The 26,368-nt window shown below is 38.6% G+C and overlaps 1 protein-coding gene across 1 annotated transcript in view; it reads left to right on the top strand.

Moving 5' to 3' along the window:
- The window catches only part of LOC122561684 (G1/S-specific cyclin-D2), a 34,995-nt gene extending 10,021 nt beyond the window's left edge, over positions 1–24,974 (top strand). Inside the window, exons 2-6 of the mRNA XM_043713680.2 lie at positions 486–701; positions 3,433–3,592; positions 9,176–9,324; positions 22,293–22,394; positions 23,803–24,974. Of these exons, the coding sequence (XP_043569615.2) occupies positions 486–701; positions 3,433–3,592; positions 9,176–9,324; positions 22,293–22,394; positions 23,803–23,940 (765 nt within the window). The 3' untranslated portion in view covers positions 23,941–24,974. The remainder of the gene's footprint in view (positions 1–485; positions 702–3,432; positions 3,593–9,175; positions 9,325–22,292; positions 22,395–23,802) is intronic.
- The last annotated feature ends 1,394 nt before the right edge of the window (positions 24,975–26,368 follow it).

Genomic DNA, 26,368 nt, shown 5'->3' with positions numbered 1-26,368 from the left:
CCCTGTCCCCTTTCCTCCCCCCCCCCCCCCCGTCCCCTTTCCTCCCCCCCCCCCCCCCCCCGTCCCCTTTCCTCCCCCCCCCCCCCCTCCTCCCCCCCCGTCCCCTTTCCTCCCCCCCCCCCGTCCCCTTTCCTCCCCCCCCCCCCCCCTTTCCTCCCCCCCCCCCGTCCCTCCCCCCCCCCCTTCCTCCCCCCCCCCCCTTTCCTCCCCCCCCCACCCCCCCGTCCCCTTTCCTCCCCCCCCTCCCCCCCCCCCCCGTCCCCTTTCCTCCCCCCCCTCTTCCCCCCCCCCCCCCCCGTCCCCTTTCCTTCACCCCGCCGTCCCCTTTCCTTTCCTTTCCTTCCCCCCCCCCCCATGTCCCCTTTAATTTGTTTCTTGCTCAATGACCTGGAGGCATGTGGCGCATCATAGATGGTGCCAAGGCCTCATTCACTACTTTCTACAACCTCATTGTTCCTCATTTTTAGCCATTTCTCCCCCCTTAGGTCTGTGAAGAGCAGAGGTGTGAGGAGGAAGTCTTTCCTTTGGCAATGAATTACCTGGACAGATTCTTATCGATTGTACCAATTACCAAAAGCCACCTGCAGCTACTTGGAGCTGTGTGTCTGTTCCTTGCATCAAAGTTCAAAGAAAATATTCCTTTGACAGTGGAAAAACTTTGCCTATATACTGACAACTCTATCAGACTACATGAACTTTTGGTAATTTAGTAATCTATCTTCAGCTTTCTGTGCAAAACTTACATTGATACAAAAATGCTAATGAGGCTGACTTGTACTTTAGGAGGGAGCACATGGTTAGTAATGCTGTGTCACAGTGCCAGGGACCCAAGTTCGATTCCAGCGTTGGGTGACTTTACATATTCTTCTGATGTCTGCCTGGGTTTCCTCCAACAATTCAAAGTTTAGGTGGATTGATTGTGGTAAATTGCCCTGTAGTGTCAGAATGTGTAGGCTAGGTAGATTAACCATGGTGAGTATGAGGTTATGAGGTTATGGGGTTTGGGGGAGTGGAGTGCTGTTCTAAGGATTGGTGTGGGCTCGCTGGGTCGATAGGACTCTTATCTGCACTGTAGTGATTCTATAAGTTAAACTTCCAACAGAATTGTAAACTTTTACCATGTCTGCTTTCTACGAAATTTGGTGTTCAGTTGCAAAAATCATTCGGGTCTTAAAAATACATCCACAGTTGGGATGAATCAATTGGGTTTTGTGAAGGGCAGGTCGTGCCTCACAAACCTTATTGAATTCTTTGAGAAGGTGACTAAGGAGGTGGGCGAGGGGAAAGTGTTAGATGTGGTGTATATGGATAAGGCGTTTGATAAGGTTCATTCCTGAAGAAGGGCCTGTGCCCGAAACGTCGAATCTCCTGTTCCCTGGATGCTGCCTGACCTGCTGTGCTGTTCCAGCAATAAAGTTTCAACTTTGATCTCCAGCATCTGCAGACCTCACTTTCTCCTCGTTTGATAAGGTTCCCCATGGTAGACTACTGCAAAAAATATGGAGGTATGGCATTGAGGGTGAGTTGGAGGTTTGGATTGGGAGTTGGCTGGCTGGAAGAAGACAGAGGGTACTAGTTGATGGCAAAGGTTCATCTTGGAGTGCCGTCACTAGCGGTGTTCCGCAAGGATCTGTTTTGGGACCATTGCTGTTTGTCATTTTTATAAATGACCTGGAGGAGGGGTTAGAAGGTTGGATGAGCAAGTTTGTGGATGATATGAAAGTGGGAGGAGTTGTAGACAGTGAGGAAGGATGTGGCAGGTTACAGCGGGATATAGATAAGCTGCAGAACTGGGCAGAAAGGTGGCAAATGGAGTTCAATGTAGCTAAGTGTGAGGTGATTCACTTTGGTAAGAGTAACAAAAAGATGGGGGACTGGGCTAATGGTCGGATATTTGGTAGTGTGGATGAGCAGAGGGATCTTGGTGTCCATGTACACAGATCTTTAAAAGTTGCCACCCAGGTAAATAGTGCGGTGAAGCAGGCATATGGCGAACTGGCTTTTATTGGTAGAGGAATTGAGTTCCGGAGTACTGAGGTCATCTTGCAGTTGTCTTAGACTCTGGTGCGGCCGCATCTGGAGTATTGTGTGCAGTTTTGGTCGCCATACTATAGGAAGGATGTGGAGGCACTGGAACGGGTGCAGAGGAGGTTTACCAGGATGTTGCCTGGTATGGTAGAAAGATCGTATGAGGAAAGGCTGAGGCACTTGGGGTTGTTTTCATTGGAGAAAAGAAGGTATAGGGGTGACTTGATGGAGGTGTACAAGATGATTAGGGGTTTAGTTTGGGTCGACAGTGAGAATCTTTTTCCACGTATGGAGTCAGCTATTACAAGGGGGCATAGCTTTAAATTAAGGGGGGGGTAGGTATAGGACAGATGTTAGGGGTAGGTTCTTTACTCAGCGAGTCATGAGTTCATGGAATGCCCTGCCAGTAGCAGTGGTGGACTCTCCCTCATTATGGGCATTTAAGCGGGCATTGGATAGGCATATGGAGGATAGTGGGCTAGTGTAGGTTAGGTGGGCTTGGATCGGCGCAACATCGAGGGCCGAAGGGTCTGTACTGCGCTGTATTCTTCTATGTTCTAGTACTTCATTCACAATACAGAAAAAATTCAGAACAGTTACGACATAAGTAGCACTTTTTGTTCTGTTCTTTGACATTTGTGAGACAGGGGGTGGTTCCAGTTAAATTGCTACTGTTACAAAGTTGTTTCTCTGGTATAAATGTAGATAAAATGTCTCAAACATGAATACCGTGATTTGGAGGTGCTCTTGTTGGATTGGGGTATGAAAAGTCAAAAAATCGCACAACACCGGGTTATAATCCAACAAACTTTTGGAACCCCCGCTATATCCCAGTGTTGTGATTTTTGACATCAAACAAGGATGGGTGAGCTGAAGTCTACAAATTAAAATAAAAACATGAATAAAACATGATGTAGATGTACTCTTTGTTTAGGAACAATCATTTAAGCCACTTTTGGTGTCAGTGCTTAGTAGATAATGTTAATAGGGTGAGTTTTGTATTTGAAGTTCAGTGGTAAGTATAGTATGGCCTTTCCAACAGTGAATACTATAAATCACTGTCAGTAGCTCCCTCTAGAGATAGATGTTCAAACATTTACCATGAATAAGTGCTAGTTGTGCTTTCACCATTACAAAAAAAATTGGTGTGGCGGGTGGCTTGTTTGAACTATCCTTTCTTTTTAATGAAAGGCTTTTGGTTTAGTTTCTTCTTTCCATGCAGGGTCAGTGGCTCCCTCTAGAGGTATATATTCAAAAGTTCACTCTGAATAGGTGCTAGTTGTGCTTTGCCATAAAAAAATGGTGTAGCTGGTGAATTGTTTGAAGTAGCAGTTTTTAAAAATATTTTTTTTTCTTTCAATTGTTCATTTTTGTACTGCATTTAACATTTTTCCTTTTTGTTAGGAGTGGGAGTTGATCGTTTTAGGAAAGTTGAAGTGGAATCTTGCAGCTGTAACTCCACATGACTTCATTGAACACATTCTGAAGAAGCTGCTGCTTTCTGAAGACAAGCTGCACCTCATCCGAAAGCATGCACAGACCTTTATTGCTCTTTGTGCCACAGGTATGAGTGATCTAACATTTGGAGCTGGTTTTGTTTAAGGCCAATGGTTGAGAATACGTTGATGGGAGAATGGGGAAATTCAGAAGTGAAGTAGACTGAACCTTGCTTTGGCTTTGATTGTGTTTTGAATGTATAAAGGAAAATTCGAAGATTTGAGATTCTACTGCCGCGTCAAAATGGGTTTGTATTAATTGCCACAGTATTGTATGGTGCCATGATGGAAGGTCACAGACCTGAGGCATAATACTAATTTTCTCTCCACTGATGCTGCCAGTTCTGTTGATTATTTCCATTTTCCTTTGGTTTTTTAAATAAGGCTTTTTGTATCTACATTATTTTGTTTTTCTATTGATCTTTATTAATATTTGGTGGAGATTATTTTTACAATGGAACTTTTAATCAGTTTTCATTATTTCTTTTATGTATTCATCTATTATATGTTAAAAAATATTGTCAGCTTGGAATCCTGTCAGTTTCTGTACATTCCAATTCTGTCTGCATGTATAGAGGAAACTGAAATCATGTATCACTGGTTCTACTATCCTGCCAATATAAGGGCTGTAGGTTCTTTTGTCGGGGGTGGGGGTGGCTATGACTGGAGGGCAATAGATTTACATGGATAATTTCCATTAGAAATGTAGTTTGTGAATTAATTAACAAAACCTGTAAATAGTAATATTAAATTACGGCTTCACTGAGTTCACTTAAATCTTGAAAAATGTGATTTTTTTAAATGATTTGTTGTGACTCAATGGGATAATGTGCTGGAAATTGAGCTCTGCTATTCCCAGAGTCACTACAAAAGTTTTATGAAGTACATGAAGTTCCCAATTTACCTAACCTTCAGACCCAGATTGATGGAAAGCACAGACCAGATTTCTGTAGTAATCAAGAACGATTTTACTACACATAATTAGACTTCAGTTACAAGTTAACAGTTATAAATTATTAGTGTAAATAAAACTCTAATCCCTTTTATACACTTCCCTCACTCACTCCCTCTGTCTGTCTCTCATTCTCACTCGCTCTCTCATATGTGTGCATGTGCACCAGTAAGTTATTAAGATTGTGGACAGAATGCAAAGACAGTTCCATAGACTATGCTCTTGTGTACTGTTGTTGAGATGATTTTTGTAACTGTTCTGTTGGCCAGCATATAGTATCAGTTGTCTTTCTCTCGTTGCTTCCACTGGTTGGTGAGAGATGCAAGGTAGCTGGTTCTCTTATTAAAAATTCTGTGACATGGTACAACAACAGTTCCAGGAAAGAGGAACTGCTTTTCTTCAGGTTTACAATGAGTTTTAACTGTAATAACAGGCAGACTGCTTCTGAACTGGGGAAGAACTGAACAATTTTCTCCCTCTCCTACTGCAGCTTGTTCTCGCTTGTCAGTCACTAGACAACTAATTACATGTTCTGACAGCCAAAAATATCTTGTCATCGATGACTGGTCACTCATCCATACACCACTTAACTTGGTGTCAGCAAAAGCTGCATTGGTAAATTCCCTTGGTCCAAATCCACAACTTAAACTGCAATTATTGCTTGTTGAGATGGTTCTTTGTGGGTGTCAGGGTTGCTTACTTTTCAAAACTGCAACCACCCTTAAAAGTCTTTTTTTTTTAAAGAATACACGTTCTCATTTCAGTCCTCATGTTTTAAACACCCAAAATTAAAAACATGGACCTCATATAAGGATCATCTTAATAATACATGAGACTAGTATTTAGAATAGTCTTAAAGCAAAAACATTAAGAAATCATTCTTCAAAAAGTGCCAATTTGATAAAAACATAGTTCTAAAGGTGGCTAAAACACTACAGAATGGGATGCCATATCTTTTGTTAAGTACAATGCAATAAAGAAAGCAAAGACTGCTAGAATAACTGACAATGGAGGATGTGTAGAGTGATCTGCTTACATCAGCTGGGTCCCTGTACGTGGATTTAACATTGATAATTTAGTCTTAAAGCAACCTGTCAGTTATTGTCTGAATGATGCTGAGAAATTTAAGATGAAAAAAATTTGTTATGCTAGTAAATCTCACAAAAAGATATGTATAGATAAAGGATAGTACTTAGACCATCTGGTTTGGAAAAGCAGTATATTTTGCTAGTTTTATTGAAATACTTGGAGTTTCTAGAGCATTTTTTCAATTAATCTTGGACAAATCAAAAGCTAATGATTGTGACTATCGAAAGTGTTTAAGTAGATTGTGTCATATTTACAAACAGTCCAGAAAATAAGTCAGAGCAGCATGCAAATCTGTTGCTTTTACCTTGGTGGAAATTTTGAAAAAAAAAATTAGTTTCTATTGTTGATGCTTGGAACAGGTACATCCCTTTCTCCCTCCCAATGTTCTCTCTCCCTTCTACCCCCCATCTACCCATTACTTGGTGTTGGAAGCAAGCTGACAGAACAGAATATTATTTTAATTGTGTTTTCGCCAGCTTCTAAAATATAATGCAAGGGTAGCATTTGAGGATTTTTTGGAAAGTTATGGAATTTGTTTTGAATTGCTGATAAATAAGCATAATCATCTATTTTGCCAAGAAGCCTAAAAAGTGCTATATGCTTCATTAATCAAGAGAAGTCTGTTTGATAGAATTGTGATGCAGTTGTGCAATTATGCAATATAAAGAGGAAATTTTTGATTGGATAAATATTCATTTCTAAAACACCGCCTCAAAGACACAAATTGGGCATTGTTGGGTCTGCTCTGTGTTGCCTCACTGGGATAGTACACTGGAAAACGAGCTCTGCCATTCCTGGATTTATCAGGAACGTTAAAGATTTTATCATAGTGTGCAAAATTCCTCAATTTACCTGCTTTTTTAGACCCCAGTTAATAGAATTGGCTGAGTTTCTGGACTTAACTAGAAATATTACTTGATTCTTTTTATAGATATACAACTTTGAGCTGTTGACCTATAAATTTACTTGTAAAACTCTACTTCCGCTCAATAAAATTTCTGTTTCGCACATGCAGACAGAAAAATAAAAGATGCATTTAATGAATGGAGGTAAAATTGGTGAGAAATAAACGGACACTACCTCCTTTGGAAGTCCAAAGCGTTTGGTTATACCGTTCATACCCACAAACTGTTCAACTAGCTGGGAGGTAATTTCATTTGTTGGAAGGCATTTATTGTTGACATTGGTCACTAATCTACATGTAAGCTACTTGTTGCCAACTGAATCTCCTCTTGTACACACTTGTGGCACCAGATCGTCTGCCACTAAACTTCGCTGATTGGTTGAGCAAACAGTAGTGTAAACAGCATTTACATGAAGAGCTGGTAGCTTGCTCTTTAAAAAGAACAGCAATCCTTCGTTTTTAAAAAGTTCTCTGGTGGAGCTGTCTCTGCGGATGCTAGTGAGGTTAATTGTTTTAAGCTGTGGATCAAAACCATCTTGTTATAGAACTTAATTAGTTAGATCAGCCATTAATATTCTGGTCACTGTTGGGTAAGTTATCTTCAACAGCTGAGTATCTTTTTTTCCCCACATTTGATATAATGCCATTTGGAAGTATTACAGCAAGAACTGGGGCATGAGGTTGTGCTTTAAATTTTTCTTTATGACCACTGTTAGCTTTGTTTTAAATTGTGTAGTGTCTTATTTTGAAAGAAATACTGTATCATTTGCACAAAGTACATTTCTACTGTCATGACAGAGCTTTGTATAAACTGGTGGGTCTTTCAAAAGGACTACTTGCTTTTACTTAATGTCTCTTCCATTCCTATGTCCCAAAATATTGTTCAATTATTTATAATTAGAAGTAGTTGTGTAGGCCAACTGACAATGAAAGTGAACGTAGCAACTTTCCATAAAGTTGAATTAATCATTAATTAAACTCTTGGTGATAGATGATGAGCAAGAACAGTACTTGCATTTTTATGGTAGAAAAAATGTCATTTGGTTAGTTAGTTTGTCAGGCAAATTTGCAGAATGGATTAGATTACATTACTAACAATGTGGAAACAGGCGCTTCGGCCCAACAAGTGCACACCGCCCCGCCGAAGCGCAACCCACCCATACCCCTACATTTACCCCTTACCTAACACTACGGGCAATTTAGCATGGCCAATTCACCTAGCCTGCACATCTTTGGATTGTGGGAGGAAACCGGAGCACCCGGAGGAAACCCACGCAGACACGTGGAGAACGTGCAAACTCCACACAGTCAGTCGCCTGAGATTGTAGTGTACTGAATTAGAATTGTTAGCAGAGAAGCACCTAGTGTGCAATTGTTTCACGTCTTCAGTGCACTGATGCATTTTTAATGGGATTTCCTGGTGCGATGGTAATTCAAATCATGTGTTTTAAAGAAATGTGACAGCGCATATTATTCAATGGAAACTTTAAAGTCAGAAGGCCTAGTTAAAGTTATTCAGATCTTAATTTTTGATTTGCAGTTCAGAATTTACAATGCAATGTCATGTCTTAGAACTAAGATCAGTTGGCTTACAGGTGTTCTGATTTGTCTGAAAATGCCTTTTGGATATGAGGGGAGTTTCTGGATAGCCCAAATTATCAATTCAATTTCAATGCAGGTTGATACGTGACACCTGAATTGGAGTACACATATGATCAGTTTAATGGTTTTTGCATTTCATTGTGTATTGGAAAGTAAACAATAGAACTGTAGCTTGAAGTTTTTAATCAATGTACATAGTGGCTAGAAAATTTGTATTCACAAGAACATTAATATTTTAGGAGAGTCCCTATAGTTTGTTTTATTTCAATCATTCCATAATTATTCTTTTATCCTAGCACCGTTCTAAGTGACCCACAATGATACCATCCTTTTGACATTGTTTTTAAAAATCCCTTCCTTGCTAGCTTGGTTGGGTGAGCTGGCAAGCTACATGTGTGAAATTGGTGCCCTGCCCCAACCCCACAGTCCCTTTGTGAGTATGTCAGCTTGAATTCATAACAGGAGGAGGGTCATTTCCATGATTTTCAAAGGCAAAGATGAGGGGATGGTTTCAAACATTGATGCCACACTCTCCAGTTGGAGACACTTGCCTCAAACAGTTGCAGTAGTTAATTAATATGCTAAAAATAGGAGCTACTGATGTAAATCACTGCCTGTTGAACAACAAAGAGGGGACATGTGGAGCTTTGATAGCCAAGTTTATGGTGCTTCTTACAGAGGAAAAGAAGAGGGGAGATAGAAGCTTTGCAAGTCTTTTGCAACCTAGGCATTAGTCACTCTGGGCCTCCAGCCATTTGCTAGCTGTCTCATTTGCATTGTGGGTGACATTAAAGGAATTTGCAAGGTTATTGGGCAGTAAAATATGTTCATGTGACCATATGTAGGAGCAGACCTACAGCAATGTTGGTTGGCAGGGACACTGGCTTTTTATTCAGTCATTCATGATCAGTATATTTCTGTGATATCATTTCATTGAAAAGTGGGCCATAATTTTATAATAATTGAGTTGTTTTTGGATCATTCTGTTCATATGTAGTTTAATATTTGTGGTGGGAGTGCTGTGTTCTGGAAATTTAGTGTAAAAATTACTATTTGAGAACATATCCAGTTTTTAAACTTACTTTACTGTGCCTGTCCCCACAGATTTTAAGTTTGCCATGTATCCGCCATCAATGATAGCGACTGGAAGTGTTGGGGCAGCAATATGTGGACTTCAGCTGGATGTTGGTGATAGTTCACTTTCAAGTTATAACCTGACAGATCACCTGGCCAAGATCATACACACAGATGTGGTGAGTATCCTGTTACACTAGTGAGAAAACACTCACAGGTGATTGGCAACTAATATCTTGTCTGTAAAGTATTTTCAATCTTAGTTGCAAATCCTTCTAGAGTTAATTTGCTCTCGGTGCAACTAATGTATACTAATGTTTTAGGGTATTGTTCGATTTAAACTCTTTGGGAAGATTTCTTTAAATGACTAAAGCTTTAGGAAAGTGAGATAGAAGTATAGATGTGAACTTTAGATTAGATTAGATTCCCTACAGTGTAGAAACAGGCCCTTCGGCCCAACAAGTCCACATCGACCCTCCGAAGAGCAACCGACCTAGACCCATTCCCCTACATTCACCTCTGACTAATGCACCTAACAGTATGGGCAATTTAGCATGGCCAATTCACCTAACATGCACATCTTTGGACTGTGGGAGGAAACCAGAGCACCCTGAGGAAACCCACGCAGACACTGGGAGAAAGTGCAAACTCCACACAGACAGTCACCCGAGGTGAGAATTGAACCTGGGACCCTAGTGCTGTGAAGCAGCAGTGCTAACCACTGAGCTACCGTGCTGCCCAAATCGTGAATAACTTAATCCATTACATTGGAAGGATTTTGCAAAGTATTATCCTCAGGAATAACTGGGGCTTGACTCCTACTACATGAATGTGGGTATTCTGGCTTAGTAGCATTGCATGTTCATGGTACCTTTTGTATCATTTAAAGTATAAAAATTCAACCACTTGAGTTGCTAGTTGAAGTTGATTTAGAAACTAAAAATGTGCATGTCTCAGGTAGCGATGCTGTTGTGATTAAGATCACAAGTTATTTAGTCTCAGCTCATTTGGACTGCAAGCATGGAATTCTGCTATCATTGAATTGTAGAAACTCAGTGCTTAAAAACTGATTTTGAGTGGGTTAAATTTGTAATAGTTTAAACTTGTGAAACTCAGGACTAGCTACAATCATTTTTTTTTAGAATTTACATTTCTGAAAATGTTGACGTTGTGGTGCTCCTGATTTTCATGTGAACTGTTCAACTGGAAGATAGTGTGTGGAAAAGATAATGCACAGAAGATGGCTGTGATTCAACTTATTACATCAGCTCAAAGTCCATTTGAGAATCAGGGAGAAATAAAATCCAATTGTACTTTCAAGGTCTCCGCATTATTTTAGTATCTGTTTTTACCGTAACTAATTAGTAACAGCAAACAAATTTTAAAGAGAAGCAGCTACACGCTTTGTCAGTTTCCATGTAATTTGCTGCTTGCAAATCATAGCCATATTTTGGCAGGGTAGATGATCACAGTGTTTCTTTAGATTTCTGCAGTCTTGCCAAAGCTTTAACATTACATTATTTTCCAGACATGGTACTCTACGTTTAGCATTTTCCTGTCCAAAATAGAGGTGCTGTCTAAAAGCAACAGTGTGTGCTTACAGTTGTGAAGCATGAAATGTGAATAAATATACGTTTCATTTTTTTATTGCCATTGTTGGAGTGGCTTTTGTGTATTCAGGAATTTTTCTTGAGTTCTTTGCCTGAAGGCTGATTCTTGATGATTAATCACCAAACTGTAGCAAAATGCTGGGATATTTTTACTGGTTGAGCAAGAAGACAGGCAGTGAATCTACTAACCCTGTGCTGGTGACACACATCAGATGCACTTCTGTTGAGCCAACTTAATTAATTGGTTCTTAATTCAGAAGTTACAAGTTTTTGATATTATAGTTCTAAATTTTGTTGAGAAAGACACTTGCTTTAAGTATTCTTTTTATTGTCTACAACTTTTAATCAATTGTGATCCAAGTTGGAAAAGATTTAAAACATGCCCTAAGAATAAATTTTTTATGCAGTAAAGAGTTATTTCTGAGGATCTGTACAACCATCCTTTAACACTTCTCACTCAACTAAAAGCGAAGTAGTGAAGATGCTAGAGAGCGGAATATGAGTGTATGGAGCGGGAGTGGACCATTCAGCCTCTTGAATCTGTTCTGCCATTCAAAAGATCATGCTGATCTGATTGTAACCTAAAATCCACTCCCACCTACTTTGGATTATCTTTCAACTCTTGCTTAACAAGAATCTATCTACCTTTGCCTTAAACATATTCAAGGACTATGCATCCAGATCCTTAGAAAATGAGTTCCAAAAACATATGGTTCTCATAGGAAATTTGCATGACCTCTATTGTAAATGGTGACTCTTAATTTTAAAACAGTGACACTTAGTTCTGCATTCTCCTATAAAAAGGAACGTTCTCTCTTCCTCTACTTATCGAGACCCATCGTGATCTTATAGCTTTCAATCAGGTTGCTTTTTACTGATCTAAATTCTGGGTACAAGCTTAGTCTGTCCAACTTTTTTTGAGTCAACTTGTCCATTCCAAGCATTAATCTAGTAAATCTTCTCTGAACTGCTCCATACATTCTTCTTTAAATTGCATAACAAAGACATCGCATTGTATTCCAGATGTGGTAGCGTTCTGTTAACTTTCCTAATTATTTGCTGTTCTTGCATACTAATTCTTTTGCGATTCATGCTATAGTCGCAGATACAGTTAGATCTGCTGAGTTTCTCCACTTTGAATTTTAGTCACTTGTTATAAAAACATACTGCTATCGAACTGTCTACAGAACCTTCATGATAACTTGATGGCAAGTGATTTAAGTCAAATTTGCCAGCTAGGGCCTTGTAAGTGCCAGCTGCAAATATCAGGACATTGTGATTAGGTTTTTGTACATGCAGTTTTTATCGAGGACTTTGGAATGGATTATATGCAAATTAGATGCAATTACTGATGTAAAGTAATAGCATGAAATATGTAGGAAATCATTTGATGTAAGATGTGTATATTTAAAAAAAAAAGACTACATTGACTTAAACATTACTAGGGCTGCTGATTTTCATGATTCATATTAATAATGTAGACTTGGGATATGCAGGGCACAACTTTAAACTTTGCCAGAAACACAAAGATAGTACTTAAAAAGGATAATGGAATGAACATATAAACATAAATTAGGAGCAGTAACAGGATATTTGGACTTTTGGAAATATTCTTCCATTCAATAACATCTTGACTGATCTGTTAGTAATTCATTTCCATATTCTTATCTAGCTTTGATGGCTGTAGATCCTTGTTGGGCAAAGGAATCAATCTACCTCCTTTAAAAGCCTTCTGAGGCAGTGTGTTCCAAAGTCGTGCATCTGCTAGAAGAATCTTCTATAATAACAGGGTGACCCCCTAATTGTATCTGCTAGTTCTGGATTTGCCCACAAAAGGAAAGATCCTTTCTATATTCACTTTAAGACTGTTCAGGAATTTGCATATTTCAATCATGTCACCCCTCACTCTTCTAAATTTAGTGAAAATAAGTCCAGTGTGACCAACCCTTCCTCCATAAGACAACCTGTTCATTCCAGGTATAAATCTAGTAGACCACCTCTGAACTTTGTCCAATGCATCCTTTTTAAAAATACACCCTTTCTTAAAATACTGCATAAAATATTAGCAATATGGTCTCACCAATGCGAGCAGTTAGGTGAAACTGAAGTGGGACAGTTTTTTGTAAGAAGAACAAACTGAAGAGTATAATTCTAAAGGTTGTGTTCAAAACGTTATATGCAATCTTTAGTTTTATAAGTGATGTAGACAAGAAAGTAATGATGAAACTTTGTGCTGGCTCAACCTCAACTGGAATATTCTATCCAGTTTCAAGTGCCACAATTTAAAGGACTTGAAGGTTTTACTGTGCAAAAAAGGTACAAGAGTAGTTCCAGAGATTGGGACTTCAGTTCAGTATGATGGAGAAGCTGGGTTTGCTCACTTAAGAGTAGATGGTTGATGGGACATTTGATAGCAGTATTCAAAGTTGTAGTGGTCGAGATGGAGGAGATGGAAACTGAGTTCATTGCTGGAAATGTTTAAAACTAGAGGAACTGATTTAAGATGAATGACTCAGAATCAATAATATCATGCTAACCTCTTTATATTTGGATTTGGAGTATGATGGAGGTAAATCTAATTGAGTCTTTTGAAGGAGAATTGATTAACATATAAAGGGAGAGAATTTGTAGAGCTTGAGGAAAGGGACCAACTCTGTTGTTGTTGCTTAGACATGGAACAGACGTGATGACCTGAATGGCAAATGCAAACATTTTATGATAAGTAAGAATAGAATGTGTATGATTCTTCGAACTCCCAATGCATAAGGAAGCAATTTTAACTTGTTTGGGAGATGGTAGTTCGTCCATTAGATTTAAAGCATTTGAACTGCAGTGTCTATTCATTGATAATTCTATTCTTATAAATTGCTTGTGTGCACTTTGTAACACAGTAGGTAAACTCAAATAAGTAACAAATATCTGTGACTGAGCTAGGTAAAACCAAGGACTGCAGATGCTGGGAACAAGTGTTTAGGTAAGGGCTCTATCTCAAAGGAATAAGGAAGATCTTATAAACAAATGGACATTTCGAGGAACAAATTGGGAGATAGGAAGCAGGATCATTAAAACTGCCATAAGTTTTGACATTTTCTAAATAACCTATTCAGTGATATTATCATAGATCTCTGGAACAGGTTGGATTTGACGCAACGACCATCACAAGACCCCTCAGTTCATTACTTCCAAAGAAACCAATCTGGGATTAAGAGTAGGGTATTTTGCTAACTTGAGTTTGATCATGTGCTATTCATGCATTTGCGACCCCATTAGAGTCCAGGCTGCCTGATTAGTCACTACCATATGTGCATATTAATAAACAGTGATATTTAGTGTATGTGCAAACTAGAGGAGACACCAGGATTACTTGAGTCAGCAGAAGAGAACAAGAGACAACCCAAAATGAGCCGGTGTCCCCAGGTGATTGTGTAAACCACTGCTTAGAGAGAGTGTCATTTCTTCTGTACTTATGAGAAACCAAATTCTAAGAGACTTGTGAAAATGTACTTTTGACTGGAATTGATCTTTTAACAAAAGATATTTTAGGTTACCCCTCTCAAATACCAACTACAATTGTAATTGACTTGGTTTTACAATTAGTGAATGCCAAAATCCAACACTAGCTCCAAATCCAACAACATCTCAATGGGGAATTTTACTGCATTAATATCACCTACATTCTAAGTAGAAGAAAAGACATGCATAAATATGATGCTTTGCACAACTACAAAATATCTGAAATCAGTTTACAGCTAATGAAATACTTGAGATAGTTACTGTTGCAATGTAGCAAATGTGGCAGCTAATTTGTGCATCTCACCTCCCAAAAACAGCAACGTAAGAAGATAATCTGTTTTTATGATGTCGGTTAAGAGATCTGTATTAGCCAGGATAATCGGGCTAACTCCCCTGCTCTTCAAATTGATGCTGTGAGAACTTTGGCATCATCAAACAGGTAGATGGAACTTTAGTTTATTTTCTTATTTGAAAGACAGCACCTTCAGCAGTGCAATGCTGTCAGTGTTAGAAGATTAACCTTGGTTTTGGTGCTTAAGCTCTGAGGTGGGTTCTTTCTTGAACCTGGAATTTTGTGACTCAGGCATGAAAATGTTACTGACTGACCCACTCTTGCCATTGTAAATTGCAGTTGACTGTACAATGCCAGGCTTTTTTTTCATTTTTTTGGTATGTGGGTAATGCTGGCAAGACAAGAATTGTAGGCTAATCCTTATGTCTGTTGAACTGCGTGTCTTATTAGGTTACTTCAACGGACAATTAACAGTCACTACTTCGTAGGTAAAAACAATGACTGCAGATGCTGGAAACCAGATTCTGGATTAGTGGTGCTGGAAGAGCACAGCAGTTCAGGCAGCATCCAAGGAGCAGCAAAATCGACGTTTCGGGCAAGAGCCCTTCATCAGGAATAAAGGCAGAGAGCCTGAAGCGTGGAGAGATAAGCTAGAGGAGGGTGGGGGTGGGGAGAAAGTAGCATAGAGTACAATAGGTGAGTGGGGGAGGGGATAAAGGTGATAGGTCAGGGAGGAGAGGGTGGAGTGGGTAGGTGGAAAAGGAGATAAGCAGGTCGAACAAGTCCGGACAAGTCATGGGGACAGTGCTGAGCTGGAAGTTTGTAACTAGGGTGAGGTGGGGGAAGGGGAAATGAGGAAACTGTTGAAGTCCACATTGATGTCCTGGGGTTGAAGTGTTCCGAGGCGGAAGATGAGGCGTTCTTCTCTAGAATCATGTGGGCCAGATCAAGTGAAAATTGCACATTTCCTTCCATCTGGTTCACCTGTAGGTGTTTTTACAAACACCATAGATACCATGGTCACTATCAGAGATTAACTTTCACTTGTAGATTTTATTGAATTTAAATTCCGCTAGCTACCACATTGGAGTTTGAGCCCATGCCCCCAGCTTGGGCCTCTGAATTATTACAACCATATTAATACTACTGCTGTCTTCCATTTTAGTTCAGATAACTAAATTGATTTGATTAATCTTTTCTGGTTAGAACATAAAAAAGTAACATGGATGTGTGGAAACAGCTTTGCCTCATGTTGACCCACTAAGTACAATGCGAATCTGAAAACCATGCCATGTAGAATCTATTGTGATGGGGTACCCATTGGAATTGTTGAAACTTTGCCAGACACCCTGGCCGTGGTCTGAAGTTTACAAAGTAATCCTTTTGGGGCAGGATTTCTGCGCTTTCTCTTTTGAGGCAATTAGTAGTAGCAGCACAGGGACAAGAATATTCTCGATCCTGATTTCCCGTGCTGTGCTTATGAGTTAGGTTCTGGCATTGCATTAGCTTGAAGCTGAACAAAACAAATATCAGCAAATGAAGAGCTGAATTTATTTATGTTAAAGCCTGTGAAGTTGTGTCTTTGAACTAACAGTGGCCTGCAATTTAGGACTATGTCTGACTCAATGGGTTCAGGGGCAAGACTTGCTGATCAGTGTATCTTCATATTTTCACTTTCTTTGCCTATGCTTTATCCCCTCCCAAAGTGGATAATCAGTTTGCTTAAGTGCTTACATATTGGATCTATGTAAGCTCTTTGATATAAATGCTTAGTAAAAACAACTGTATATCTCCATCAGGATAGAAGTGTCTTTAAGATGGGATCATCTAATACATTTTGGCAAACTAAAGGTTTATCCACTCTTTGTACTGCTTAGTACTTGTGGTTTGGAAGCATATGACAGGATTTACTTCCTCCTCGTGCTTTGTTTGTTTGCAGACTGTACTTAGTATGCGAGAAAACAGTAGCCAGGATTGACTGAAATGAATGGAAGAATGAGATCGTTTCCTACTTGTAGTTGGTTGATTTGGCAGCTATTAGCATCATTCAGCTTCTAATTCAAAGTGCTTTGCATGTGGAGTAAGAGTGGGGTGATGCAGCTATCTGAAATAATTGTGCTGTTGCATCACATCCCCCACAATGCAAAGCAGGATTTACAGAGGATGCTGCCAGTTTTAAAGTATATCCAAGAATAGTTGTAAATAGTTTGTGTTGAAGTAACCACATTTTTTTTTATACATCGTTATCATAAATTCTGTTACTAATTACTTAAGGATTTTAGATTGCCTTTTATGCTTGTTACAGTTTGGACAATAATCACCTTACTGCTAAAAGATTTGAATAACACCTTTCAACATTTAAATTCACCATTTAAGTAAATTGTGACATGGAACTGAACTACTTTTAGCATAGGCAGATTTTAAGAGGTCACATGGATCCTTTTATGTAAAATCTGTTGTGATGGCTTTCACCTTGAAAGGTGTTATGTTAAGTTTGGTTTTATTTATGAAGAATAACTTCTGATATCTGAGGCCAAAGTTCAGTTTTGTGTTCAGTCAGATAGATGTTTGTCAAAACTCCTGGTGGTTAGGACAGTCAGTTAATTTGTAACTGCTATTTGAAGGCAAATGTACTTTTTAAAAATTTTCCTATCCAAATTCATCCATCAATTGAAAAATCCTTTCCCTATATCAAAAGCATTTAGTACTCTTGGCAGATTATTTAATAAAATCTTCAATAACCCGTTATCTGTTCTAGAAATTTGCACTAGTCTTTCACTCCTTGTTCCCTCTTTAGTTTAATCAGTAAGAATAATAGGTTCCTAAGTTTTAGTGTTGTTAAGAAGAATACCATGTCCCACTGCCAGAATATAATTTCCTGTATTCTTTTGATCCTAGTAATCAGCTATTTTCCACAGCTGTAAATGGCCACTAATAATTCACTGTCTTTTAGGGTGCATTGTAAAGTTGAGATTTGAATAGAAGAACACAAATGTACCAGGTTGTGAACAGGACCATGTGATTATTCTGTAAAGTCTTTTAAAAGCCAGGAATTTAAAGCAGTCTCCATGCAGCAAGGACCAGTTTTCCTAAATCAAAGTTTGAAATCAGATTTGTAGCATACACATTTTGAGAAATCCTTCTTTCTCTTGAGGTTCTCTTGCATTGACTGTTGTCTTCTGACAATTTGAAATCAGGGACTTAGCTTCATGCCTACAATCCTACAACCTGATCAGCTATTTCATGATGGCAGAGCAAATACACAGATCTTATGTCAGTTTAATTTTGTTTCAGAAATATAATCCATCTGTATTCTAACACTAGATTGTGCCTATTGCAGTTGCTGTATGTAAACGTTTGTGTTCATCTGTCATGCTTATAGATTTTTTAAAAAGCATGCTCAATTACAAGTACAGTGTGTATGTAAATTCATACTAACAACAGATCTTTCCAGTGACCAAGTCATTTAGAACAAGGGCTCAAAATCAGCAAAAGGGCAATAAAAGGTGGGCAACAGGTGCTAACCCAGTCAGTAACAAACACCCATATTCCAAGAACGAATGAAAAGAAAACTTGAGTATGGATAGGACTTTAGTTTAATATCTCTTTTCGAGAAACAGCATCTCTGACAGAGCAGCACTTTGAGTAGTGCAGTGGAATATCTGCTTAGAATTTTGTAATCCTGGAGTGGGTTTTAAAACCTCCAACCTTCTGGGGTAATAATGCTACCATCTAATCCACTGACATTTTTTTCTATGAAAATTAGGAAGTGACTAGGATTTCAACTGGACAATTATCTTGGAAAGAAAGATGTCATCGATTTGCAACTGAGAGGAAGAGCTTTTGTTCAGCCTAGTAATTCTGTTGCTGTGTGATGTGCATGTGGAAGATGGAAAGAGCTAGAATGCTTCTGGTTGCTTTGCATTTGCTGATGTTAAGCTATAACACTTAGTGCATGTGTTTGCCCATTTATTTAGTGTTGGCACTTCTTTCACCTACACCCTGTTCTTTGAGACACAGTACTTCTGCTTTCTATTAACTTGTGATGCAGCCTGTATAACTTATCTGAGGAGGAAGCCCTTCAGCGCCAAGCAGGGTAATTCTTTTTTCCATTTTAGAAGGAGCAGCTGCAGCAGTGAATGGAGAGACTCTGTGTAGACATTGCACCATTCTTCAGCAACTGCAGTGATTTCCTGACTCTTTTCTTCTTGTTGCAGTAATAAATCAGTTTGCCTTTAATTTGTAACTGCAGCTGTGCCAATTTCACAGCATCTTCTCTCCTCTATTTCAACCCAAACTGAAAACTGGCATTGAAATTATCAATGAGCTATACCCAGAAGTTTTGGTTATGTTAGTTCCTGAGCATACTTGTTCAAAGCCTGCAGTGCATAGTTCCCAGAGACCAAGTGTAGGATGAAAAAAAACTACCTTTTTTATATGAGACAGCTGAACTGAAGCAGTTCTCTGGAATCCAGTGAAAAAAACTTTTTCTTAACCTGTAGTTCAGAGTAACTTGAATTCTGTAAAATGCTGCATTTCTACAATTCAGAGTATATAGTGTAGTAAACATTTTGGTAGATATATATTTAATGGATGTGTGGCTGGAATTTTAAAAGCCTGAGAGGGTGCATTCGGATGTAGATATGTATGTAAGATCATACTTTTAGTTGAATTCCAGCACTCGTAGAAAACATGATTTCCAAAAGGGATTGGGATTTGGCAATCCATGTGTCTCCAGTTAACTGGTTAAGCTTATTGCAAATTAAGATTGATTGAGTCTGAAAATCTCTGTCACTCTTTGGGAGATGCAGCAAAACATAGGCTCTGGTACATGTCATTGTGGCTGTAATGAACACAGTAGGAGGAATAATGGTGCAAAAACAGGTTGCTGGGAAAACTCAACAGGTATGGCAGCATTGTGAAGAGAAATCAAAATTAATATTCTGAGCAAGGGTCACTGGACCAGAAACATTAACCTTGATTTCTCTTCACAGATACTGCCAGACGTGGGGAGCTTTTCAAGCAATCTCTGTTTTTGTTCTTAATTTACAGCATTTGCAGTTTTTTCTGGAATAATGGATGTGTTAGTCAACATATGGGAGGAATGGAGACTTGTATTCAATGACTCAACTAGTGGCACAGAACTTCCACTACAATGTTGAGAGGCTTATATTTGTGAACACGAAAGATTGTAAAACTTGAAAGGGTTCAGAAAAGATTTACCAGGATGTTGCCAGGATTGGAGGGTTTGAGCTATAGGGAGAAGCTGAATATGTTGGGGTTATTTTCCCTGGAGCGTCAGAGGCTGAGGGTTACCTTTCCAACTTTGAGGGGACAAGTTTATAAAATCATGAGGGGCATGGATAGGGTGAATAGTCAAGATCCCTTCCCCAGGGTAGGAGAGTCCGAAATGAGAGTGTATTGGTTTAACGTGAGAGGGGAAAGATTTAAAAGGGACCTAAGGGGCACATTTTCATGCTGAGGCATTTATGGAATGAACTGCCAAAGAAAGTGGTGGAAGCTGTACAATTACATTTAAAAGGCATCTGGATGGGTATGTAAGAAGGATTTAGAGTGATATGGGCGAAAGTTTGACAAATGGGACTAGATTAATGTAGAAAAACTGGTCAACATGGACAAGTTGGACCGAAGGGTCTGTTTCCATGCTGTGCATCTATTTTAATCTAAATAGTGCTGCTCCTGAAAGGGACTACTGGCATCATGTATCAGTTTAGTAGAGGATACCCAAGAAAGCTGTGGTGAATGAACAAGCAGCAGGTGATGGAATGAACTGAGAACGAGCTTCATATGAACTTTGGTAGAATAGTGAGGAACTTCTGACAAGGGAACTGTATGTACTGGAGGAGACCAGAGGAGCAGAGCACAGGAGAAGAAGCTGCTTCCAACCCAAGTTGTCACGTGTAGCAACTAAGAATCAGCAACATCCAAAATAACAATGCCAGTACTTAAAAGGTGCACCTCCTGCAGGTAATTGACATCTAATATTTAGACTCCGTGCTTACTAATCTGAGATGCCTCAGCTCCAGTTGCAGTAGACCCTTACTTGTAACTATCAAGGTCATGTCACTCTGAATTTTAATGACTCTCCTGCTGAATTGAGTGTCTTTATCCGTGGTGAATTCTTCTGGATGGCGGGAATAGCACCTCTCCTCTGACATTGTTTGTTAAAACCTGAGGAAGCCATCCAGGAAGTGTGCAACTGCCTGGTCAATGCTTGCCCAGGCCACCATGCCTCCTTAGTGATCTTTCCTGCTCCATAGTTTGTGAATGGGAAGTCTAGTAATAGCTGCCATTCACTTTACCACAGGGCCTTCTATCACTGGGATTTTTCTCCAGGTTATTCCTGGTGTTGCTGATTGAGTGCTAATCTTACTTCAGGTTCAGGCTTTTTCTTGCATTTTAAATCACACCACATCAGCTGTGTAGGCTCCAATCAGAAATTATCCGGACTTTGGTCTCCTTGACCATGAATTGAAAATTCAGCTTGTGTCAGAGATTTAGGGAAGAGAGTTGAGACAAGTGTGGTGGAAATGCTTGATGACTCTTCCAAAAATGTCTAAGGAAATGGAGGGTAGATATATTAAAAGCTAATGCATAAAGGAATTGGAGCTAAACAATGAGGCATTAGGGAACTTTAAAGTTTTGAGAATTTTGTTTAATTGGAGTTCATACAATGAGGTACTGTGGGTAAGCAATGTCCTAGCCTTTGATGGATGTGAATAGTTGAGTTTTGGACAAGATTTTTAAGTTTTTGGAAATTGGAAATTTTCAAGTTATTGGAGAACTGAAGCTGGATAATGATGAATAAAATTTGGAGTTTGAGTGGAACACAATACCAAGAGCATAAAATTGGAAGCAAGTTGAGATATAAAGAAGGAGCTGCCTTTATTTCTCTTTGTATGGCATGGCTGGTATTCCGTTTCTTTGCAGTGAAGAAATAAACGTTAGGGTGTAAAACGAATGACCAATTTGTTACAACTGTTCTATATGCCGGTCCATGCACAATTCTCTCCAGACTCCAGCTCCAATGCTTTTTGTATGGCTTCATTTAAACTGGGGATTGCTTGAGAGGGAAATTGAGAAAGAGGTTAGACCAGAACGTTGACTTTGATTGAGAAGCTTTGGTTTTCCCACTGAAGGCAGTCTAGAGTTATCCATAAAGTAAGATCAGACAGTTATACTTCAACAAAATAAAATGTATGGTGACACAATTTATGATATTGCAAATCAAAAGTTTGTGAAAGGAAATTAATTATGATTTGTTAGTGGTGAAGATGGCTAATAACTGCATCTTTAGTATCACTGTCTAATGTTCTAATCAGTTTTGTAAAGTGGCTGCCAATATTTGATTCTGGATGTACTGTTTTAATAGTTTTTTGTATTAAAACAGTTGGAAAATGTGGTTCCTATGTATTTAATTGAATGTTAAAAATACAGAAACCGTGACTAAGTTTTCTTTAATTTGTAAAATTTAAGTTCCAGGGTTTATCATGTTGCAGTAATATTTCTTTAATCAAGTAGTTCAAATTTTATTCTGTGTTGCAATTGCACGTTAATTCATTGTTAAACAAATAAAATGACAACCTACAGTGAAAGAGAATGTGGGTTGCAGGACAGATAACTTCTCATTTGACAACAGAATAATTCAAGTTGAGAGATTTAGCTATGCCTCAAAATTATGCCTATGATATGGTTCATCGTTTCTTAATAGGATTGTCTGAAAGCTTGCCAGGAACAGATCGAATCATTGCTGGTCAACAACCTGAGACCGACTGAGCAGGACCATTCAAAGAGGGTGGATGAACTGGACCAGGCAAGCACACCCACAGATGTGAGAAATGTAAATCTGTGAGGCTACAGGAGTGGAAAAGGCTATGTGTGATCTTCCCTTTAGGAAGATTTTTTTTTGTTTTTCCTTTTTAAAAATGCTCCTACATAGAAACTATCTAAAGCTTCTTTTAGAAAACAAAACTGATATTAAAACTATGGTGCCTATGGTGTTCTGCAGAAGGGAATCCCACCTTTATTTGTTTGCATAATTGCTGTTTTATTATTGACAATGAACATGCTTAAGAAGCATAAAAATAGCTAGCTAAATGCAGGCCTGTGTATGTGGGGTTACATGATTAGATATTTACTGTTCTATTTTATGGTGCATGCACCCTCTTCAATATATGAAAAATTGTGGCTCAATTTAGATTGCAAAGCAATAGCCTGAGTGAGGTGGGGAGGGTTGCTGGAAAATAGTCTTCTCTTTTGTGAGTGAACCATCTTCAGTGTGGATGGATTGCAATACTGCCTTAACATATTGAACTTGAGTGAAGTTTGGTTATGGGCGGGATTGCTGTTCTGTGGATTTGTTTGACCTTAATTAATGAATGCATATGTGGAAGGTTCCTATTTAAACCAACTTGAAAGTCTATGTCATGGCTGTGCTGTGTACATTTTCTCATCATATCTGTTTCTTCCTATTGTCACTACTGTAGTATGATACTCGTGTTTCTCTATGTCTGTCTGTGTCTTCATTTATTTCTGCCACATCTATCAGTACTTACCCATGCACCCCCCCCCCACCCCCCAATAATGCACCTGGTCCTAATTTTTCTCTATTTCTTCCTCCATTCCACCCCTCACCCCCCGCTCTGCCCCACAACAATGTGTCTCTAACTGTTCTGGTTCTGCCTTCAGAAATGGTTCATTCTACACAGCAGCATTGTTAGCCGCTCCTCTAACTGTGGGCCAAATTTGAATGTGTCTAGGGAACTCCTGTTCCAATAGCCAGTCAGCTGATTACACTGCCACTGCACTCTGCATTACACTACATTGTCCAGATTGCAAGAATCTTGATCATCTTTATTGGTCTCAGATTTCAACTTTGATTCCACCTAGCATTCTGTGTGGAAAGCAGAGAAACCAAACTATATCCTTCCACTTGAAAAGAGGCATACAACTTGTTAAAGAGGCAAAACTTCCAAACTTTTTTTTTGGTGCAGAAATTGGCCCACAGTTAGCATTGTTGTAAACCATTTCATTTGAAAAGCACTTTGAATATATTTCCCTAGGGATGAATGAAATGGTTTATGAAATTGACTTGTTTTTGTTTCCCAGTTTCTGGTGTATTATATTATCGTGTTGCTGGAAAAAGAAACATTTTGTATGGAAGACATTCCAGTTTGGGTTGCAACATTCCACAGATCTTTAGTAACTTCATATGTTTTCAGTGTCACAGAAGGATCTTTGTGCCACAGGGATGCCGAGCCTTGGACATTTTGGATGAGAATCATTGCTGGTGCAAGAAGCAGCAAGTACCATGGTTCACAACTTGTTGTTATTTGAGAATTTGTATTCAGTCTACTTGAATTTTTCTGCTCCATCGTTGGGCATGAATGGTAAAGAGTTGGGGGCAGTGTTTATTTGCACATGTTTTGTAACAGTCTGAAATTTGCAAAATTAAGCTATTGATTGAAATGTTGAACTAGGGATTTGAGAGAGGTAGGATTAAAGAAAGTATCTGGGGGAAATAGAGTTTTGCTGAATTGACACAGCCTGACTGGGGTTGATGAGGGTAGAAAATGGAGTACGAATCTTTATTTTGCGCTGCTATGAAAAGCTATGATTTGTTTCATTCTTATTCACATTAACAGTACTTGGCTGTATTGTTTCACTGAGTGTGCTGCTATTTTATAAACATTTTTATAATATATTATTTTACCGCTTAAGTTTCAAAATTCTGAAGTAGTGGGAATGGAAAATGAATACATTGATTTACTGGAAATACCCATGAACAGTTTTTTCCAGTATTGTTTCATGATTTTCTTTTTGTCACATTCTGAAAAACAGCATAGTTACCTCAGGTTTATTGGACAACAGTATGGTTAATTTCACAATACCTCACACACTACAGTTTTGGGGAGCCTTGCAGGTTTTGTTAGTATAGAGAGATACAGTTGAGCACAATGATGTCTTGCTGAGATGTACAAGCTGGTTGCACAGACAAAAGGCTCCCCCTGGGCTTGGATACATTACCATTTACCTCATTGACTTTCTGATGCACAATTCTGTTCTTAAACCTTCCTGCTTTACTGAGTGTGATGCCATATCAATAAAATGTTATTCTCTCACAATGTTCTCTTATGTTTTGTTATTCATATGGTTAAGGGTGAATGGAAAGCATTTATAGTTTGACTAAAATGTGGAAAGCTTGTGGGGAGTACATGATCAGTTGATGGATACAAAGCTGAATACAGTAGATTTGGAAATAAATATAAAGTCTTGTTTCTTCAGTATTGAAAAGGCTTTTTTATTCAACTAATGACTTTGAAAGGATCATATGGTTTTATGGTGTGAAGTAAATGGCATGTCTTATGGACAATAAAGTTTCTTAGTCAAAGTGCATATGTGTGGGTTTTGATTTCCCTCAACAGTCACCTAAAAGTGGCAACTCTAGTTTGCACTCCATTCTATTATACATCACATTGACAAGATGTGTTAATTATTAACGCAAGCTTGGTTTCTTGAATTTTGATGAATAGAGTGGAATTTTGAGGAAGAAATATAAAAATAAGTTGCATTCTTTACATTGAATACTCCTGCAAAAAAAAGTATTTTGACTAACCCAGCATGAGTCCTGTCAAAACAATACAAACTACATCTTTAAATGAGCACAATGCAAAAATGTTCATTCAGTTGACATATTTATAGGAACTGAAGAGTAGTGCTGGAAAAGCACAGCTGGTCAGGCTGCATCCATGGAGGAGGATAATCGACGTTTCAAGCATAAGCTCTTCAGGATATTTAGAGGAATATCTTGGACAAATCATGGTGTAAAGTGAGCATGCATTTCAAGCACATCATTATCTAAAATTGCAATTAAAAGTATTCCAATTTTAGAACGATGTGAAATTATGTATTAGTTGTAAGGATGTGCAATGAGTTTGGTACTTAACCCAATTCCAATGATAAATGACAAAAAACACTAGCTATCAATCTAGAACTGAATTGGGAATCTCAGAAAAGCATGATTAGCAAAAGTGTACAAACTCCTACTCTGGGCCCTCTTATGGCATGGTGGTAGTGTCCCTACCCCTGGACTGGGAGGCTTGAGTTCAAGTTCCACTTTCTCCAGAATTATGTGATAACATCTCTGAACAGGTTGATTGGAAGAATAGGTTAACTAGGAAAAAATAAATTATAAACTCATACTGGTGGGATTGAGTTTGCAATGTATACTTGAAGTGTTGAGGAGCTTATGTACAAGGCCATACAAAGTCTGACCTGCAAATATGAGAGTATTAAATCTTTTAAGTGCAAAGTGAACCATTTTATCAAGTGGACCTGCAGACAGGTTGAGTTTCTTAAAGAAATGCTGTTTGTGTTGTGTGGCTTTAAAAGCATGTTGAATCTCAAAGTTGGAAAATAATACCATGTTAGAAAGTCTAACAGAGTGTATTTAATTTTTATGATGACAGTCCCCTTTCAAAGACTAGGGTAATATTTTTCCACTTGATTTAGAAATGACCAGAAGCCCTAATTTGAGCCATGTAGGTCTAATGCAAAGTATTCTTTTATTCAAAATCAATCTACAATATAATGACAACTTTATCTGCTTCAGTATGTTAGAGTGAAAGGAATTCCATTCAGGTGAATTGGCAAATGATTATTGGGAAAGATTGTGGTACATTATGCTTTAAATTAATGCTTTTCATATTCATGTGAGTTAAGGTATAGTGAGAGAAGTATATTGAATGTTCCTTGACTATGTCACTTCATATACTACCCTGCATAAGC

The sequence above is a fragment of the Chiloscyllium plagiosum genome, unplaced genomic scaffold, assembly GCF_037043375.1.
Source record: "Chiloscyllium plagiosum isolate Xiang-an unplaced genomic scaffold, Cpla_swu_hap1 HiC_scaffold_23, whole genome shotgun sequence".
NCBI classification, from domain to species: Eukaryota; Metazoa; Chordata; class Chondrichthyes; order Orectolobiformes; family Hemiscylliidae; genus Chiloscyllium; species Chiloscyllium plagiosum.
The sequence above is the reverse complement of the archived record's forward strand: the minus strand, read 5'-3'. Positions and strand labels throughout refer to the sequence as shown.